Source organism: Oreochromis niloticus, linkage group LG7, assembly GCF_001858045.2.
Source record: "Oreochromis niloticus isolate F11D_XX linkage group LG7, O_niloticus_UMD_NMBU, whole genome shotgun sequence".
NCBI classification, from domain to species: Eukaryota; Metazoa; Chordata; class Actinopteri; order Cichliformes; family Cichlidae; genus Oreochromis; species Oreochromis niloticus.
The window spans coordinates 46,737,515-46,758,871 of record NC_031972.2 but is presented as its reverse complement, the minus strand read 5'-3'; the positions used below and the strand labels follow the sequence as shown (position 1 = coordinate 46,758,871).

Here is a 21,357-nt window from a genome sequence, read left to right as displayed (position 1 = left end):
AATATATCGACAGGGACCAATATATTGGCCAATACTGGCTATTTGATGACATCTTGGTAACAACATTTATAATGTTCAATATAAGAACATTTAAAAAGTAGAGAAGAGATGAAAGAAACACCCTTCAGGCATGTTAGGAGTGCTAATATTGCATAATTTGTCCACCAGAGGGCACTCCTGCAACTTTTCTGTTAGCCTTACACGTAAACAAGCAGCTGATTGGAGCAGAGTTAGAGTGTAAACAAGTAATCCACAAAAAATGACAAAAAAAATGTTATTTTTAAATTGCATTGCAATAGTTTCTTAGTAAGCACTCATAAATAACTACACAGATAGTGTCAGGTTTAAAATAAAAACCGCAAAGCTTGCTTTTCACTTTAACTAATGAAGTTATTTCCAGCTGCCTTTTTTCCTACTAATGGGTCAAGTTTAATTAAACATGGTGTACAGCAGTTTTATTTGTATAGAGGAATTTCACAACGACAGTAAGCTCTTTCATGATTCCTTATGAGCAAGAACTTTGCGATGCTCTCGACTTTTTCTGCTGCATTTTCTTTAAATAATTCTGAACAGAAATTAAACTGTTTTTGTAAAGAGATGTTGCTGCTGAATTATCAGGATTTCACTGATGTGGGCACCATTGTTTTTTTCTAACTCCACTGTTCTGGACAGAAGGCAGAAATCTCAGAGGCCAAAGCTAAAGCTGTAATATCTGCATGGCTGGGTGCTTCTAGAGTTAAAGGATACGGTTGGTGGTGTTTTGTATTTTTCCTCGTGATCAGCAAATCCCAGAAAAAAGCCAAAAACAACTATGCCACAGTCACATCTGTTAGTTTTAGCAGATTAACACACAGTTTGTGCTCTGCTGAGTACTAAAACAAAACGATGGTGAAAATAAGCAGGATTTGGCTACAGATTCCAGATCTTGCTTATTTTTATGTTTTTTCTGGCATTTGTGGAAAACAAGTCAACATTATATACCACCAGTCTTTTTCCTTTACTCAAGAAATCCTTTTTTTATTTGTTGGGACCAACATTTTTCAAACATTGCAGTTCAACCTACCATGCCAGTGACTCTGCTGTGTGTGGCCTTCTGCAGGTGAACTGCGGCACATCACCAAGCTGAAGCCGTGGTCCCTGTTTGACGTGCTGGTGGAGAAGTACGGCTGGTCGCACGAAGACGCTGGTCAGTTCACTCACTTCCTTCTGCCCATGCTGGAGATGGTGCCTGAGAAGAGGGCCTCGGCCGGCGAATGCCTCAATCACCCGTGGCTCAACTCCTAGCCACAAACACTGAGCAACGCCCTCCTCCTCTTCCCCCCTGCCCACCCAACAGTTAGCCCAAACACCACCCCCACCCTGGTGGCAGCCTTTGGAACCCCGATGTGGAAAGAAGCTGGCAACAGATGAGAAGGACCTCCTTAATGCATTATCCCACATATCCATTTCATGCTTACCTGACAATGCTTAACTCCCACATTTCTTTTCCCAAAAGGAATGTAAAGACGAACTTGTGGAGATAAAATGACAAAAACAATCAGACTGTTGGAGGATGAATGCTGCCCACTTTGGAAAAGGGAGAAGTTGGGCTCTGCCTGAAAGAAATGTGCTTTCTTCTCTTTTTCTGCCGTCAGGATGCCGGTCAGTCTCTTACATCTGTCTGTCTCTTCCTAATTATAATTTTTTAAAAATCTGTCTCGGGCGATGGACAGCTGCTGATCTTCTCAGTATTTTGAAAGAAAAGTCAACAAGTAGCCTTGATGCATTGCTGATGGCCCACAGCTCCATCTGCCATGACCTTTACACAGCCAGGGCCTCAAACTCAGATGAGTGTGTGTGTGTGCGCGCGCGTGTGTGTGTGTCTTATTGAGCATGTGTGAAAATGAGCGTACGTGCCTGCGCTTAAGATCTGCCTACACAGACCCTTGTCTTTTTTCCCCAATCTAACTTCCTTTCCTAACCATGGAAGAAGTTCCCATATCAGACTCCGAGTTTACACCCTAATTTCTTCCAAGAATCCCAAAACACCCATCTGACCTGTTTGTTTCCCCACATTGCCTCTCTCCCCTTCCTAAATGAGCGTCATGATCCTGCCCGGGGGCTGCTGCAGAAAGCTGGAGGGCAGCCAGTCCTCCAGGGGGCAGCACACTGACAGAGGAGGACAGAAACAGTGCGGGCTGTGCAAAAATACAATCAGTTTAACAAAGAGGAGGACTGCTTGGTCTTTAGAGACTCTTTTTAACAATGCATGGAGATGACTGAAGGAGCAGCATGAAGGGATATGACAAACAAATGATGGATGCTTTGTTTCCTGTTTCATCACACCTCTTGGACATTCTGTTAGAAAGATTTACATTAGGTTAGGATATTTTGGTGCCCCCATCCCCCCACCCCCAAAATGAAGGCGGCTACTTTACAGTCTCCTTCTCCACCAGCTTTTGACATTCCTAAATCTTGATCCACCATTCCTTGACTTTTATTCCCGAGAACACTTCTGTTAATTCCTACTGTGGCACGTTTACCAGAACTTATTGGTACTATTCCCCCCTTTTTTGCCCTTATAAAGAAACCCTTTTTTCCCTGAGCTTCTCCAGAAATGGGATGGTCACACGGAGGTTGCACTTGTCTTTGTAGATGTCCTTCAGGGATTTGAAACCTTTGTATATAGAACTGAGATTTGGCAACACAGATAAGCGACCGTGGACGACATTTCAACACGCAAGCATCATTCCAAAAAAAGAAGAAGAAAAAGACAGAAAATACAGAGGTTGTTGGCAGAACTTGACTTCCTCTGATATAGTGTTTTTTTTTGTTGTTGTTTTTTTTGGGTGGGCTGCCACAGCTCAACCCTGCAGGAATGTTCAGACTGAACTGCGCCACCTGGTGGCTGGATGAGAGTACTGCATTGCCACACACTGCTGCTGCTCTCAGTGCCAACACTCCAAGACGTTCCACTGTATCTCTCTACTTAATCTGTAATGCTCTGTCAAACACACAGACAACCACAAACTCGCATCATCACAATTAGTCCAGTTGCCTATTTTTTCGCAATAAATAAAAACAAAAGATGAGTATAAGTAAATGGTGAGATATTTTTAAAAACTATTTAATTCATTTAAAAAAAAAAAACGGAAAAAAAGAAAACTTTTCTCTGGTTGTCGTGACCGTGAACAGAATCTCGTCTTATACTGAGGTGATTGTGTTTGTCTGTTAGAGATGTTTTTATTTCTTCTTTCATTGCAATTATTAATGATGATGATGATTATTATTAAGAGGTTTTGTTTTGGGTTTTTTTTACACTTTGCACCTCTCCCCTCCCTCCCTACTTGAATAGTGCTGCTTTGTCCAGGCCCTTGATGGTGATGGGAAAAAAAAATTCAACAGTTTTGCAATAAAGGATTTTGTGATGAGGTTCTTTTTATTATTTTATTTGGTTTCTTTTTCACCAAAACCTCCTGAACTCACTCTCAGCCATGCTGACTGTTCTTCCTGATGACATTGACAGAATCGCGTCTTGTCTGTTTTTCATTGACAGATTTAATAAAATTGTAAATTAATGGATCCCGTGCCCCTGATGCAGTGAATTTTCTGCTTTGAAGTTGCACTTGGCAGCAGTCGACCCCAAAATGTCCAGTGAACTTGTGATCACAAACTAAAGGCATCAAATGAATAGAAAACAAAGTTACCACGGGTTCTCTTTTTATTGACATGAATAACTCACATTCAATCCAATAATTTCAAAAATACACTATATTGCCAAAAGGATTCACTCACCCATCCAAATCATTAGTCAGGTGTTAGAAGCTCTTCTACTGTCACAGGTGTATAAAATAATTTCCTCACTCCTAACTATTTCACAGCAAGCTGTTCGTGGTATTATATGTGTAATTGGATCATGGGATGCTGAGGTACATAGTGTGCAGAGGTCACCAACTTTCTGCACACTCAGTCGCTACAGACCTACACAATCTTCATGTGGCCTTCAGATTAGCTCAAGAACAGTGCATAGAGAGCTTCTTGTTCTTGTTCCAACATGACTGCAAGAACTTGACTGGCCTGCACAGAGTCCTGACCTCAACCCAACAGAACACCTTTGGGATGAATTAGAGTGGAGACTGTGAGCCAGGTCTTCTTGTCCCACATCAGTGTCTGACCTCACAAATGTGCTTCTGGAAATGGTCAAAAATTGCCATAAACACACTGCTAAACCTTATGGAAAGCCTTCCGAGAAGACTTTAAGCTGTTATAGCGGCAAAGGGTGGGCCGACATATTAAACAATATGAAAGTTCAATATGCACGTGAAGGCAGATGAGTCAATACTTTCTGCAATATAGTGTATGCTACAATACCCAGGTCGGTTCTGTGTGTTTGTTACAATTAGTCAACACATTGTCAACCTAGTGTATAAGAATGTGATACAGTACATTGTGATTCACACTGAAGCAAACATGGTCCACTTAATTACATTTTTAAGATGCAATAAAGGATGGAGTGATAATAGACATCCTGAGATCAATATTAGTCATCAAACACTAAAATGTCCTTTAAAATATCAACATGTGATTCTAGTAGTATTTTGTTTTAGATCGTAAATCTCAACAAATGCCCTCTGGTGCCACTTCCTTCCCCCCTCCGACTGAGCCAACAGCCTGCAATAAACTACAAGGGGTGTAATGGATATTTTAGCCAAACAGATAACACATTTCCTAATAAGAGTGATAAAAGTGGGAATACCCACAAATATGAACATGTAATGAGGTATACTGTGGTATCACCACTATGGAAATGTGGAGGAGACGTGTATGCCACACAGGAATATCTTGCATTGTAAGCCTAAAGACAAACATCATGGTATTATTAGGATGTACACATGAACTGTAGATCCACTAAAGGCATAATATGCTTGTGTGTACATTTATTATACAGCTGCCTCCTTTGTGTGTGCGTCACAGCAGTGAGGCACAGTTCTTCAACAGCAGGGGTTTGGCTAAATCCAGAATGTCCAAGTTGGGATCGAGAGACCTTCCCAGGCCTTCCAGCACCATGATAGCGAAAACAATCGAGGAAAAGTTGCTCTCCAGCTTGACCTGGAAACACAGTGACAAGCGAAATACATATTTAACAGATAAATAAGAAATTCTGTTAAGATCAATATTTTTTTTTTAAAGTATAAAAGCCTGGTGATGTTATACCTTGTGTTTGATGAGTAGGCCAAAGACTCTGGAGAGCAAGTCAGCTACTTGGACCTGCAAGCAAAGAAAAAAACAAAACAGCAAAGAACTATGTAACCACTATTAAAAGTCACTGATTATTTACTGAAACCTGTCCATAGTGACCTGTGTGTTTTGTGTTAGCTTTCCTCATAGCTTACATAACTTCCACATACAAATGCGATCAAGACATTGACTCCACACACAAAAATAAAAACCAATAACTGATTTGAGTTTGGATTGGCCTAATTCACAACAGCTTTGGTTTGGGATTTTTATGATCAGGCCTCTCGTACAGTTTATTCGCCTCTGTCAGTGCGCCCCAGGGTGGCTGTGGCTACAACGTAGCTTGCCATCACCAGTGTATGAATGTGTGTGTGAATGGGTGAATGACTGGATATGTAAAGCGCTTTGGGGTCCTTAGGGACCATAAAAGCGCTATATAAATACAGGCCATTTACCATTTATTACTTCACTAGAAGGTTTTTAGAGTTTATATTGAGGCCAATTTATTTTATCTACACATTTTCATTTATCAGAAGGATGTAGTGAAGAGGAAAGCAAGCAAAAATTATAAAAGCAAACAATACAAATACACAACAGACATGTATCAAGTTGCTGGAATCACGAAAGGAGTGCTAAATTTAAAAATAAAAGTATAATAGTCTAATGTCTTCTACTGTATCACATTAACCACCATCATCATCCTGGTCATAACACAATGCAAATGTTGGTTCATACCTTTCCCAGTGAGAGGGTGTTACTGCTGAGGGCATGATCCACCAGCTCAGCCATCTCCTTTTTAAACAGCGCAGCATCCTTGCACTCATTAGCTCGGGCATGATTCAGAATCAACTCTGCCACACGCTCACCCTGGGACAAAAAAAAAGGGCCACAGAAGAAATTCTGTGACTGTTTCATGGGTGGTGGTGTACAAATGACCAAAGCTGTGTCACTGTTCAAACACTTATTGTCATCGCAGATTAGTTAAAGAATTTTCTCATTCAGCTTATACATTGATGTTCCTCACAGTTTCATTCAGACACCCCCACAACACTTAGTCCAAGTGCTGTAGGCTGTTGCAGATGTAGATTTACATAAAATGGCATAAAGTACATCTTAAAGAAGCTATAAAATTTTCCTGCATCGATTCTTACCTGGCGCAGCACCACAGCTGTGAAGACAGCCTTAAAGTTGGCAAGGTCGCGGTCACTGAGCTGGGCTACGATGCCAGCATCCAGCAAGACCAGCTGGATAGGACACGGCGCTGGTCTGACACTGACCACCACCGTGTCCAACAAATCAGTGAGCGTGGTTTTCCCATGGTGCTCCCCTGAAATACCAGTACCGTCTCCCGATCCAGCGAGAGGACCCTGACACTGGACAAGTATGTTGCCTGGATGAAGATCCCCATGGACGAAGTTATCCAAAAAAACCTGGAATGCAGAAGTTTACATTGTCACATGATAGCATTCTGCACACATCCTTAAGTATATAAAACAATTATCGTTTACACTAATTGCCTCGGGTTGTGGATCTTACCATTTTCAGCAGCGTGTCTACTCCCATCTTAGCGATCCTCTGCTTCACCTCCTTGGGTACCTCGGAGCTCAAGTAGTTTGAAATGGGTTCACTCTCCTGAAAACGAGGCTGAATATTAACTGAACTATGCTGTCATCATTTAAGGACCTCAATTACTTGCAGATCATTATACTCACTTCAAAGGTTTCCACTAAGATGCTTCTGGTGACAAATGGTCGCAAAGGAGTAGGGAACTTCACATAATCAAAATCACGGAAATTCGTCTGGAAACGCTCTATGTTTCTGGCTTCAAAACGGAGATCAATCTGAAACGCATGGAAATCGCACCTAAGTGTGACTTGTCTTTGTACACAGAATGCTACAGCTCTATTTAAAAGTCATGTGCAAAGTCAAAAAAAGCTTGTGCCAGGTTAAATGTAGGAATCTGAATATTTTTACATTACCTGTTTGGTCATGAGCTTCTCAAACTCCTCCACTATCTCACACATACTGAGCCATTTGAGTCCAGGCAGGCAGTGCAGAAGCCAACTGCCTGCTTTCATGAGCAACAGGTCTATCTCCACTTGTCTCCTCACTCCTGGATGGACCACCTACAACGAACCGGATACGATTTATACACACCCAACATAACGTGCAAGAGAAAAAACAAACAAACAAACAAACAAAAAAAAAAAAAATCATATAGTGTGTTCTGCTTTATTTACACTCCATGACTGATGTGAAATCTGTAGGAGGGGAAACAATCTTGCAAGACTGACCTTGATTGCCACAGGTATCAGGCGCTCCTCCTGCTGACCATCTAGAAGACTTTTCTCCTCACTGCTCTCTTCCTCCCTGCTCCCCCTCCAGAGCTGCCTCAGAGATCTTGCCATGCCCCCTAAACCAGGGATCTCCCAGGCTTCCAGCAAATCTTCTTTTTCCAGCTCCTCTACTATTGATTGGAAAGCTGGGTCCTCCACTTGGTCCACCCTGGCCCAGCCTCGGTATACCTGTGCAATGCATCCTGATCCCACCGGCTCTTTACTCCGAAACACCAAAACCCTTCTCCAGCCCTCCCCAAAAGCCCTCCGGAGGCACTGCTTGGTATGAGCCCAGGAGTGAGGGCGTACTTTGACGTGGAGCCTGGAGAAACGGTTGCAGAACTCTCGAGAGAAGATGTCTCGCCTGGTACTGGCCCACTGCCCCAGCTTGATGAAAGTAGGACCAGAGGTCTCAGTCACCCACAGCAACGCATCCAGCCAATGAGGCATCCAGCGGGTAAACACCAGAGCCAAGGGGTAAAGGAGAAGAAGGGGGACAAATTTGAAGAGCAGAACCAACGCCCGGAAGCTGAGGCGTAGAAAAAATAGAAATCTGTGCACTTGGATTTTAGCCAAAGACTTTTTTTCCGAAGCCTGGGGTTGAACAAGAGCTTCCTGGCATCTGACTGCACTTAAAGAACCGTTGACTGCACCCCAACATAGCAGTGTAATCTTGGGTATGCGAGTTAAAATCTGCCCCCTTCTAACAAAACCGCATCTTGTTTTCTGAATCAGTCCAAGTCTTGCAAAGGAGCCTGCTCTCTGCAAAGTGCACCTCAAGCTGAGGAGGGCTCCTCTTGCTCCAAAGGCTATCGTGATCATCATGTCACACAGCTGCTAGCTCAGTCCAGCAGCTGAACGGATCCACATGTGCTAGTTTTGTATTGCGAAACACCTTTTAGGAATCATCTGTAAGATATGATCTTTGCTCTCTTGGTAAACATCGCAGGTTTTACCCAGAGGATTACACTTTAAAGTAAAGACGCAAACTAGATTAGCGCTACAATAGGCTACAAGCATATTTAGCTATTTTTCTACAATTTGGTAGCAGTATTTGAACTTACGGTACTCGGTAGTTATTGCAGTTTCTTGACAGACGAGAAGAAACTCGATGACTCTTTGTACTTATGTGGACAAACCAGACATTTAATGCTTCAGCTGGCGTTGCTGTGCCAGCTAATTGAATATGTATTTCCTCGTTTCCATTGATAACACAACATCCATGGAAACATTGCACTGACAGTCTACGTCCGGATATGACGCTATAGCAACAAGGTCACGTGGTTTTATCTTAAAGGTGCAGTGACAATCACGAAAAAAACTTTCAGCTGTTGCGTTTCAAAACACAAAAAAACACGTTTAGTTTTTCGTGTCTGCACTTCTTGTCCCACACAGTGTGGGTCTGTCTCGTGTCACGCTTCTGTATTCAAGAAATTATAATTTTTTCAACTTAACTTGCAGAAACAATGGATCAAATTAACCTCCCTATTGCGCGTGCGTACTCTGTTGTAGGCGCTTCTTATTATATTGAAATATTTACCTCACCAAAGAAACACATGAAAGGCAACAGGGGTGGGTATGGGGTGAGAGCATTGACTGTAGAAATCAATCAAATAAATCGATCAAATAAAGTTTGAATGGATTTTTTAAACATATTTCCAAAACCAAAACTATCAAGTGCTCTGAACATGAATTCCTGTTCAATGGAGTCGAACGCTTTATAAAAATCCACAAAAAGAATGAAACTATTATCCGTGATTAAATCTGAATGATCCAAAATGTCAATTACCAGTCTTGTGTTGTTTGTTATTTGTCTGCCAGTCCTAAACCAGTCAGACTGTGTTTCATCAATAATATCATTAAGTGCACATTTTAGTTTTTTTAGCCAAACACATAGCAAGTATTTTAGAATCATTATTCAGCAGTGAAATAGGTTTCCAATTTTTTTATCAAAAGGACGTCTTTATGAGGTTTAGGAATCAAAGTAATTAGTCCCTGAGTCAAGGAACGAGGGAGCTTTTCATTAGGAATGCTTTAAATATACTATACTTTATGTAAAAAGCGTGATAAGTCCTTTAAAAATAATTTGTAAAATTCAGAAGTCAACCCGTCATTTCCTGGACTCTTATTAAGTTTCATTTTATTAATAGCCTCTTCAATAGTGTTGTGATGGGGGCATCACACATAGTTTTATTATTGTCACTAATTGTTTTAATATTGCCTAAGGAATTATAGATTTTCTCCATGGCTTCTGTAGAAAATTTAGATTTATATACATTTTTATTAAAAAGTTCACAAGTCTTGGAAATCACTTGAGGGTCTTGTGTGATGACCCCATCTGAACAAAGTTTAGTCATGCTGCCAAGATGTTTTTCTAATTTGAAAAAAGTTTTGTTCTCCCTCTTCAAGCCATTTCCTTCTTGACCACACAAAGGTACCTTTTGCCTTGTAAATATATATATATTATCTCATTTTAATTGTAGAATTGTAAGTCTGTTCCCACTATGTTCAGATAAATTATCAGGTGATCTTGACAAAGCAATAATTTCAGAAATTATTTCTGACTTCTCTTTTTAACTATTTCAGCTCATCTTTTCATTAAAAGAGACCTCAATTCAAATTTCATGAACTCCTACTTTTTACTAAAAGCATTTTCAACACATGCCTTATTCCAATACTCATCTATTTTTGTTTTAATTTCCTTTACCAAAGAATCATTCAGTAGAAGGGAATTACTTAATTTCCAATATGAATTCACTCGTTTAGACGGATTACTAGCATACAAACATATCTCCCAAAAAAATAGTTTTATGATCTGTCAAAGGTGTTGGCAACATATTCAGATAAAGGATCAGAAATGAACCAATAATCAATACGAAACTGATCTATTTTTCCATGAAAATTCCTTAATTGTGGGATTTTTAAATCTCCAGATATCAATTAAGTCTCTTTCATTTATAAAGCCAACATATAATTACTACTTTCCTGACTCTTACTTGGCCATCTATCTATCATGGTATTGAATAATTCCAGTCTCCCCCTAATATGATCCTCAGATTAGCAAATTTACTTATTAAAGACTCAGTTTTTTTCATTTACTACAAGTATTAGGTCAATATTCTCCCGTTTGTTATTACAGTTGTAAATGTTTCCCAGTAAGAGGGTCTGATCATTAAAAAAAAATTAACCAGCAAAATAAAATGTCCTTTCGGATCAGTTTCTGAAGATATAATTTTCCCATTAAACTTGTGTTTCAAAATCAGAGTTCCCGCTGAATGGTTTGTGCCATGAGACATCCATAAATTGTCGGCCCATTGGGATTTCCGGAAGTTAGCGTCCTGAGGTTCAGAATGGGATTCTTATATGAGACAAAAGTCAGTATTCAAACTTTTAGCATATAAAAACAAAGCTTTCCTTTTGGTATAGTCCCTTAGCCCTTGAGCAATAATAATAAAATAAAGGATAAAGATGACATTTTGAAAAGTAAATTAACTTTTTATCCTGAGAAGAGTGTGTAAGCTTCAGAGAGACAGAACTACTCTGTCTAAAAAAGTGCTACACAAATGTTTTAGCAGCAACAGCATACTATAAATCTTTAGAACAATAAGGAAAAGAGACCTTGAGGTATATCCACAAACAGGACTGAGAGCTTGCAGTGAATTTCTTTTCTGTTAACAAAAGCACAGACTGACGAAGTAGACAATCTTCCCCTCCTTACGTGCTTTCTCCACCTGTGGCCAAATCTTCATTTGATGTCATTTGTTTGACTTTGAGCGGAGAAAACTGTCATTTCAGCTCCGTGTGATGTATCTGGGAGAAAATTACATTCAAATCAGTGGCTACCCTGAGGTACCGTCCCTACACACTGCTCCCTGGGCGCCCAATGGCTGCCCACTGCTTCACTGAGTGAATGGGTTAAATGCAGAGAGGAATTTCCCCACGGGGATCTATAAGGTATACACTAAAATAAAATCAGAGATTTGATCCTTGTGTGTTTCAGATGAAATGAAGACACACTGATGCAGTAAATATTCTTTTATTGATGAGAAAACTGTGCAGTATAATTTACTTAAGATGTTGAAGATATGAGAGCATTAAACAGGCTGATGTTTGGGTAAGAGGCTCTCAAAGGAGAGAGATGATACAGAAACATTACATCCTTATAAAATATTAACACACTTTATGGACAACTTTTCACAGCTCTTTGTATTTAAATGAGCTGCATACTTTCCCCACTGAAACCAGCACAATCCCACTGTGATGAAAACAACATTTGTACCAAATATATTCTGGATAAATCAAAGCATTATCAAAGTTGTCCGTGGTTCCCTTATTTTTCCTTCTTTCCCCGTCAGATCCTGTCCTGCAGGATAAACATCAGTGAGTGGTTCCCTGTATGCAGCTGTTACAGTTTGTGTTGGAGATATTCGCTTCCTGTATTTGCACAAGTATCGAGAAAGCATTTTCAATGTTTTTACCAGTCCCTCAACTACAGAGAGCTGTCTGTTCTCCCCCTGTTCTCCTCTGCATCTCTCAGCTGCTGCTGGCTCCTTTTTCTCCTCCTCTTCCTCACACACCGTCCTGGGTCTATCCTCGTGTCTCATCAGGGGTGGAGAGCCTCTGCCCAGACTCCTCTCACCTTCTCAGTCTCTTCTGACTCTGGACACTTGCAGAAGGAAATCAACCACGGCAGTTAGCAACAAAAGCAGCAGAAGTTTATCAAATATCTGTTAACTTGCAGGATGAAAACAGTTTTCTCTTACAATCACAAAGACACACTTGTCTTTGTGATTTAATCAGAGAAAGGAGAAACAGGACAGGATCCTGCAGAGTGTTGGCCTTTATAACAAAGGTGACAGACTCAGGTTGTTTGATGTAAGCATGACAAAAACAGCAGAAAACAGGAGGAGGACTTCTCCATCTACTGCCTGTCTCATTATTAGTGGTTTATACAGGATGAGAGCTCTTTAACCCTTGGATGCACAACCTACCAATACCTACACTCTTCCACAAGTGGGGTCAAAAATGACCCCAAATAGAAACAATGCATTTTGCTATAAATTCGGTTGTTATTCTTCAAAATCTTTAAAACAAAGAGTTGTAATATTTTCATATTTGAGGTATTCCTCATAAAACATGTTTGTGACATGAGGCTCTTTGCATTTTTATTTATTTTTTCATTAATTTTAAGAAATTGCACTTTTTGTATCACTTTTGTATGCTTGCGCAGCATATACTGCAGAAGCTGGGTCTTCCCTCTGAAAGGCACAAGTTGTTCATCCACTGTAACACAATCACTGAGGATGAATTTCTGCCTGCTGTTGACCAGGAACAGGCCCTATATGTAGCAGAAAGCTGCCATGTGGTTTGTTTTCAGTCAGTAGGCTCTGGTCCTCTTGTCATCAAAGTGCAAGAAACGGCGAATATCTTTAAATCTTTGAATTGACATAGTGGCCTTTTACAATGGGTTATGCAGAGGACTCCCAAAAAACACACCGACTGGTACATCCCAGTTCTTCTCACTTCCTGCAAGAATGGTCAATCAAATGAAGGCTTGGAGCTTATGTTTGATTACATTTTTCCACTCTTTTCCCCTGTCTGTGGCGACTCTTCGTGCCTCCATGTTTATGCATGTCAGAACCTCTTCTATTATATTATCAGACATGAACATCTTCCATGCATTTACTGGGGAGACAGTACTAAACCCAGGTGCAAGTCCTGGCCGACTAATTCCGAATATTGTGGCTAAAGCAGTAAGAGGGGCTCATTCTGTTAGACTCAATATCCATTTCCTCTTCAGAGGACTCATCAGAGGACTCCTCTGTATCTGACTGGCCTTGTTCAGTGGGGGGCACAATAGTCTGGGTCCTCTATATCTTAGATGTCAGATTCTGAGTCAGTGACTCCGATGGGCTCTTCATCCCATCCGTCCTGGATCATTTGTAGGTCCACAGGGATCCTAGCTGGCCTCATATTCAGCCATGTTACTTTAAATATTAAAAAAAAAACATCAGAAAGGACAATGTTTGAAATGCACAGGAAACTATAAACAGGGCTGCACATAAATGGTCCGCAGGTGCACATTCGATGTCAAAATAAAAGACGCGTACCAGATAAGAAGTTGGAACGCTCGTTTCCGTACATTAGATGTTCTGGAGGAGGACAGACATTTGTTCAGAACTCTTAAAGATGTCGAATAAGCAAGCTCTGTAAGCAATTACTTTGGTGTTCCTCCACCACAAAAGAAGCGCATATTCTCTGAATTTCCGAGAATACTTTAATTTTGACAGCGAATGCACACCTGCGGACCACTTATGTGCAGCCCTGACTATAAATCATGTATGTTACTGTGTAAAAATTAATTCTTGATCCATCAGAAGTGTAAGTGGGTCAGTCAGAGTTGCTAAGAATGAAAGTTTCATAGAAGATTCCATAGTAACTGCTTGGGGTCATTTTCGACCCCACTTGTGGAAGAGTGGGGTAGTGATACAAAATCTGCATTTTTTTTTTTTAAATTAATGAAAAAATAAATAAAAATGCAAAGGGCCTCATCTTACAAACATGTTTTATGAGGAATACCTGGAATCCGGTTGTTCAGTCTGACGTCACTGGCCGTGTCTGGGCCTAAACTCCGCTGCAGGTCCATATATCAAACGATCACTGTGGCATTACTGAGAGTTGAAAAACTGTCTAAAGTCTTTCATCTTTAATAAAATGATCAGTGTTCTGCTCTACCAGGTGTAACAATTGAGTTTAACATCCAGGCATCCATGAAAATGGAATTTATGACATTTAACGGCGTTAGAAGTTAGCAGGAAGTTAGCTCGCTAGCTTCTATCTAAATACAATATAGCATGTCCTGACTGCGGGGTTTTGGAAAAAAATTCAAACGTACAGCTCTGCTATAACTTCCAACATAAATGAAGACAGAAAACTAAACAGCAGTGACGTTTGTAGGGTTACTGAAGTTTGGCTAGCTGGTATATAATGATGTGCTACGTGACCGCTAGCGACACAGCTATGTTAGCATAACATAAACAAGCTAACTTTTTTTCCACTCGATAAAAGTTAACGTGAGTGTTCTCGGTGGTCAGGAACAAATGTAATCGCATGGCAGGATGCTGTAAAAGGACTAAACTTCAGCCAGGAGAACAAGTGAGATAATCCATCCACAATACGAGGTTAGTCATTCATATACTGCTGCATGGGCTGTGCTGTAGTTACATCGTAAGGTCTTAAAAACTGAGCTTAAATAAATGATTAGCAGTAATAAAAGCCGAGGGAGGTCAACAGTGATCACTGACTGTTTTAGGAGCTTTTTGAGATTAAATAGAAGAAAATACAAAACATTAAACATGTTAACAACACAAAAGCCATATTAAACGCAGACTACTTTAGGCCCGGAAGTAGGATTCGTCACGTCATCACTGAACAACCGGATATGAATATATTACAACTTTGCATTTTAAAGATTTTGAAGAAAAACAACCCATGGGGTCATTTTTGACCCCACGTGTGCATCTAAGGGTTAAGGACAAACTTCAGCAGTGAGTCTGCGTCCTCACCACAGTACGCGGGCCAGATATTTGGTCATCCCTCTGCTCGGTGTTTCCTAAAACGTTTAAGTATGTTTGGCTTCACACCGAAATACAGACCCAGCATCGGCAGTAACCTAAACTAACTAACCGGCCAAAGAGCCGCGTTAAGTAGGGATATCACTAACGTCACGTAACTTAGCCGAAGGTTCGATAAATGTGACTTTTTAAGACTTTTCATTATGCTAACATTTGTTCCGCTGTATAGTTGAAGTGAGATATAAGCCCGGTACTTACTTCTGAGAGTTTATTTCTGGACCGCTTCGCTTCGACCGTCCGCCATTTTTCGTAAAACCTTTGACTCGCAATGAATCCTGGGATATAGTGGGCCAGCAACTTCTTTGTGACGTCACGGCAGATCAAAGGAATTCGCTTTTGTTTTGATCCGTCAGCCACGTGACAGGCAGCTAAAACCCACAAATAGGGGCTCTCAGACAGACAAATCACGACTCATCTGTTTGCAAGTGTTCAACCGTCGGCGTTCTGTGAAACAAGAAAATTTTCACACCTTTCACTCAAACCAAGAAAATCTCATTTGTGATACGATAATGGCAACACGCAGCGAAAATGTGATTGGAATCGTGGTCATAGCAGACCAGATTATCCCACCCATCAACAGGTGCTTTGAAAGGCTCTCTGAAGTTCAGTGGAGCATGATCGAAAATGGCACATGCGACTCGAGCGTCCGAGCGGTGCTCGCTGATATGATTTGTGAACTCATTCAGATCGCCTCTAGCAGAATCCTGAAAGTAGCCCTTCCTATTATTGAGGATTGCATAGCGAGGGAAGGTCCGGAGCCTTTATATGCGGGGAAAATAGTCCCGTCCCTCGGAAACTCGATTTCAGCCGCCATCGCCAGAGCTCTTAATGTCCCAAAACAGCGACATGAGAGCGCTGACGAGTTGACACGGATGGTTGAGGAAGAGATCTCCGAAAAGATCCGCTCAACAATTGACCTCATTACAAAAAGCCCCGATTTCCCGCAAGACCCCGCCGTTTATGTTAGCGGGAAATTTAGTAATATTGAAAAGCTCAACCGCATGGTTTGTCACGCTGCCTCGTGCCTTAAAATGTATTTAGCATGTAAACGGCGCTGCAGGTGCGCGTCAAGAGGGTCTGATTCCGGTACAGAACGTACGGATTCAAAGATGCCAGTGCAACCAGCAATCGCAGAGATTTCTGCGATTCTGTCATCAAGCAGCTCAGATGGAGAGATGACAGAAAAAGATAAAGATGAGGATAAGGAAAAACATGAGCTCCCACAAGAATCAGTTCTAACAGAACAAGACAAAATAAAACCAAGTGCAGAAAGCCAAAGTATCCGACCTCCAACCCCAGTAGAAGTGGTTGCAGCTGACATCGTAAATGAGATACTTGGGAACATGGATTCAAGCAGTGAAGAGCTCTGTGAGAGATGTAGCTTACCCAAACCTGCCTTTAATGCAGGATTAATTATCAACAAGGTGAGAGACTTCTTCTCCAAATGTTTGCCATCCACCTCACACTCCAAGCTCAAAGCACGCAAACACCGCTTTTCCGTGTTTGCGAAAAAGCAGTTTGAAAAAATGAAAAAAGAGCTGAGACAAGTAATAAAGACAAACAGGAAATTTGTTGTTTGTCTACAAAACATTTGCAAGTTCCACAAGAATGAAACAGTGTCCTCCGATGAAAGTCCCCAGAGTACACAGGCTCATCGAGCCCCTTCCCGAAACACACTTCGGTACATGAGTTCTTCTCCAGTTGAATTTGACACCATTAGATCAGACATTAATCGGTTGTTTGACAAATTAACAAAGAAAGAAGAACTCTTAATCGTCCATAAAACACTGGACAACTTTAGAAAAAGTGGGGGAATCAGAGATTTTACAGTGGATTTGACGGGAAAAGTGTTTGATTTACTTATGACGGATCGACTTTATGAAATCCCCGAACCTCTAATGGGTCGATCCCTCTCTGACACAGTCATCTCCAGCACTCCACAACCAGCACATGGCTCAAAGCGTCCCTTTTCTGCTGAAGTCCTCTACGTCCTCGTAGAAGACGCAGTAGAAAAGTTTTTACAAAAGCTTTTACTCTGGGTGGAGAACGAAGACAAAAATCAAATGATTGAGGACAAGGTTTCTGTGGCGGTGGAAGACATCCAGAACTTTTTTAAAAGAGCAAGGACCCCGACAAAGGAAAAAAGCACAGATTCAGATGGCAGTGGTAAAGAATCTGTTCTACCCTTTTCATCATCAAAATCTGGGAGCATTTCCCCAGAAAAATCCTCTGTGGTGCCTGATCAGTCTGAAATACCAAAATCTGGGAGCATTTCCCCAGAAAAGTTTTCTGTGGTGCCTGATCAGTCACCTGAAATACCAAAATCTGGGAGCATTTCCCCAGAAAAGTCTTCTGTGATGCCTGATCAGTCACCTGAAATACCAAAATCTGGGAGCATTTCCCCAGAAAAGTCTTCTGTGATGCCTGATCAGTCACCTGAAATACCAAAATCTGGGAGCATTTCCCCAGAAAAGTCTTCTGTGGTGCCTGATCAGTCACCTGAAATACCAAAATCTGGGAGCATTTCCCCAGAAAAATCCTCTGTGGTGCCTGATCAGTCTGAAATACCAAAATCTGGGAGCATTTACCCAGAAAAGTCTTCTGTGATGCCTGATCAGTCACCTGAAATACCAAAATCTGGGAGCATTTCCCCAGAAAAGTCTTCTGTGCCACCTGATCAGATACTTCAAACACCAAGTTCTGGGAGCATTTACCCAGAAAAATCCTTTTCAGATGGCAGTGATAACGAATCTATTCTATCCTTTTCATCATCAGAATCTGGGAGCATTTCCCCAGAAAAATGCTCTCTGGCACCTGATCAAACAACTCAAACACCAAAATCGGGGAGCATTTCTCCCACAAAATGCTCTGCCAGCGTTTCAGGCTCTCTCAAGGATTCCCCTGACATGTCAGAGATGCGTTCTGTGTCAGTGTCATCTTCTGATGCTGAGAAAATTTCCAGTGACCTCGCCTTTTTTCTCATGGTGAGAGTCATCAAAAAATCTAAATCTAAGACCAAACAGTCTGTGTCTCTGTCAGAAGAACTAGAGACTGTCATCAACCGTCTGAGGGATCTGATACAGCCTGAACTTAGCAGCACAGAGTCCGCCACAAGTCTGATAAATAACAAGCAAAAGTTCATAAAGAAACTAGCCAAATGCCTCATCAAGGAGTTTGGCTCCCCAGAGAGTGTCTTAAATGCTGCGATGGCAAATGATTTATCTTTTGATGAGGCTCTGATAAAGCATCTTAAAATCTGCCTCGGAGTCATCCCCAGTCCTCCCAAAAAGTCCAAATTTTCCAGATTTCTTTCAGTGGTGGGAAAAGCTCTGCGAAAACCCTTTAGGTGGTTCACTAAAGCCAGAGATGATTAAAATGACCATTCTGGCTTTTCCCCACTGCCCTGCTTCTTTTAAAATCTTGAAGCAGAATTTTAGCACCAAATCAAAATTTAAAGCATCACCATAAAACTTTTTGATCAGCCTTCAAATCCAAATTTTAACACCTGTAGTTCGCGCCATCTCGTCTCCTTTTTGATTTCCATCCCCCCCAACCGGTCGCAGCGGATGGCCGCCCCTTCCTGAGCCTGGTTCCGTTGGAAGTTTCTTCCTGTTAAAGGGAGTTTTTCTTCCCCACTGTCGCCTAGTGCTTGCTCAGAGGGGGATCATTTGATTGTTGGGGTTCTCTGTAGTACTGTAGGGTTTTGACCTTACAGTACAAACAGGGAGGAGACTTTGTGATTTGGCGCTTGATTTTTAAAATATCTAATTCGGCATGAAATAAAAGATTTCAAATTAAAAATACATCCCACTTTGTTTGTGTTTTTCTTCTGTTGTCAAATATGTAGAAATGTTGCACGTGTGATTTTAGTCATTTTGCATCAATATGTAGCCAACATGTGTCTGTTTGTGATCATGCTGCATCTATTTTTGTCTGATTTGTGTCTTAGTTTATACAATTTACATCTATTTTGTTGCGCAAATGTGTGGATCCTGTTTGACATTGCTATGCTTCGTCTTAATGCTTCACTTTGATTGTTGATGTTTGTGCTCATTTTGATTCTAGATGTAGACCTACCATCTGAAAATTAGCACCTAGCCCACTTGGAACATTTTTTCTTTAGTCCAGGGGTTAACACGTTTTTAATTTCAAAAAGGGGAAATACCTCGGTTACTTTACTACTGACCAAAGAAATGATGATGATGACATATACAGACAACGATGCTCAATGTGCAGGCAAATACTGTTTCACACAAATTCAGCTTTTGTTCACTTCCAGTTTAAGTGAGTTTGTTTATTTATGTTTGTTTGTTGCATACCGTTATATACTGGCCCCTTGTGGTCAGGATACCTAGAGGGGGTAGTGCCAGTCAGATGTTTGTAGCTGTGCGTGTTTGGACTTTTAAAGCACTTTTAAGAAAGTTAATGTTCACTTTTAGAGAACGACTGGTTGGCTCTAGTAACAGTGTAATTTTAGCACTCGCAGATCCGACAGTGAGTGGTTTCTGTTACTCATGCAGTCTAAGGAAGCACCAGTTGAAGTGTTTGTGTATTTACTGATTTCTTTAAAGTCACTGTGTATTTTATATATGTTATGGTTTATAAGTTTATAAACCATAACATATATGGTTGTGCTGAGAGGGCTGTGCTCATCCATCCACCCCGTTCTAATAAAGCCAAATTTCAGGAACACCTTCTTTAGATCTGTTCAGTTTTATTCATGTAGCACCACTTAAACAGTCAACAAATCTTGACTCAAATGATGTTATATTCTAAGGTAAAGACCAATGTCTGTAGAAAACATGGACCACGCGACAGCGCCTCCTCCCATTGTGCAAAAATGAAGCCAAAATACCCCGCTTGTGGAGGCTGCCATCTTGCATTTTTGGAGCCAGAGTCTGCGCAGTAGTGACTTGAGGTGGAGCGACTGTGTAACGCTCCCGCCCACACACCCGCTGGACGTGACCGCAAACACGCCCCCCTACACCTTTTACGTAGCCCGGTGTTCCAGATTAACTGGCGCTTGGATTAACTGGATTTGGTCGAACAGATGTGTGGCACACTTGCGTTTCAGGAGCTGCTACCGACAAACCAGCAAAAACACGCCAAATGTGTCATCTGTGACACTTGTGAGGTTATCTCAAACACACTCTGTCAGTCTTGATGCTGTTGAACAAGAAAATGTTCAAAAATGTCGCGAGTTTACCTGGTGATATTCTCATGCGCGACGCGATCGCGAAAACAGCAAACAGTTAACACCACGCCGGTGTTGTTTACGGGACAGCAAGAGTAAACGACTGGGAGAATCTGGTCGTCGTTATCGTCCCCCTCGCACGTTTTATTACTCCGATTTCAGCGTTTTTGCTTCCCAACTAAAGCGTGCAGTTTACTTTGTGTGCACTAACATGGACTCGAATCAACCAGCGCCACATCTGGCCAAGTGCCACAGCCTACAGCCAGATCAACTTGTGACACACATCTGCACCACGTTTGAATTTGTTTCATGCACAATACATTTGTAACTTTCAATTGTGTCTGTTCGTGCGTCATGCAAATAAACCTTTGAAATGATATCATGTATCTATTTTTGGCGCACATTTGTAAAAAAAATTGCAAATTATATACACAAAGTCATAGGAATCACCACCCCTGTTCATCATGATTTTAATATTTTTGCCCATAAGAAAAATCTCTTGAACAAATATGACACATCAATATTTCATTAGTGTTGTCACATCACATCCTGTAAGCATGTAGTGTCTTTTCTCTGCAAACAAACATTTTAGAGTTGGTTGTTATATACAGTCTTCATAAGTGTGGTCAATCTAAAAAAACATTTGTAAGGAGATGGCAGTTAGTCTATTAGTTAGTTTAGTTTAGTTTATTATCTATTTATTAGTTAGTTTATTTATTAGTTAGTCTATATCTAGTCTATTAAGCAGGCAGGTGTGAGCCTGGTTGCCATAGCAACTCCAGCCAGTGGCACCACACACACAGACACAGACATCTGCCTCTCTTCTGCTGCTTTAAATAACGAGAAAAGTGACCCCAAAACAAATGCTTCCCAATAAAAAACTACATGTTCGGGGTTTGTACGGGTGCTTGAAATCCTTGAAAATGCTTGCATTTTAATGTTGTCTTTTCAAGGTTTGAAAAGTGCTTGAATTTCA

General features: G+C 41.0%; 2 protein-coding genes across 3 annotated transcripts in view; one reads left to right on the top strand and one right to left on the bottom strand.

Annotated features, from left to right (window-relative positions):
* Positions 1-3,414, top strand: part of srpk2 (SRSF protein kinase 2) — a 71,786-nt gene extending 68,372 nt beyond the window's left edge. Inside the window, 1 exon segment of the mRNA XM_025908457.1 lies at positions 1,100-3,414. Coding sequence (XP_025764242.1) covers positions 1,100-1,284 — 185 coding nt within the window. The 3' untranslated portion in view covers positions 1,285-3,414.
* Positions 3,415-3,682: 268 nt separating this feature from the next.
* Positions 3,683-8,825, bottom strand: adck2 (aarF domain containing kinase 2). Of its 2 annotated transcripts, XM_019361770.2 has the most exons (9): positions 8,618-8,825; positions 7,512-8,522; positions 7,197-7,343; positions 6,930-7,058; positions 6,754-6,849; positions 6,369-6,647; positions 5,953-6,084; positions 5,194-5,247; positions 3,683-5,088 (listed from the first exon to the last, which is right to left on the bottom strand). In XM_019361770.2, the coding sequence occupies exons 2-9, from the start codon at positions 8,376-8,378 to the stop codon at positions 4,948-4,950; spliced, it is 1,845 nt and encodes a 614-aa protein (XP_019217315.1). In that variant the 5' UTR covers positions 8,379-8,522; positions 8,618-8,825; the 3' UTR covers positions 3,683-4,947. The 2 variants fall into 2 exon arrangements, with proteins under 2 accessions (XP_019217315.1, XP_025765101.1); XM_025909316.1 differs by having other exon boundaries at positions 7,512-8,825.
* Positions 8,826-21,357: the final 12,532 nt, after the last annotated feature.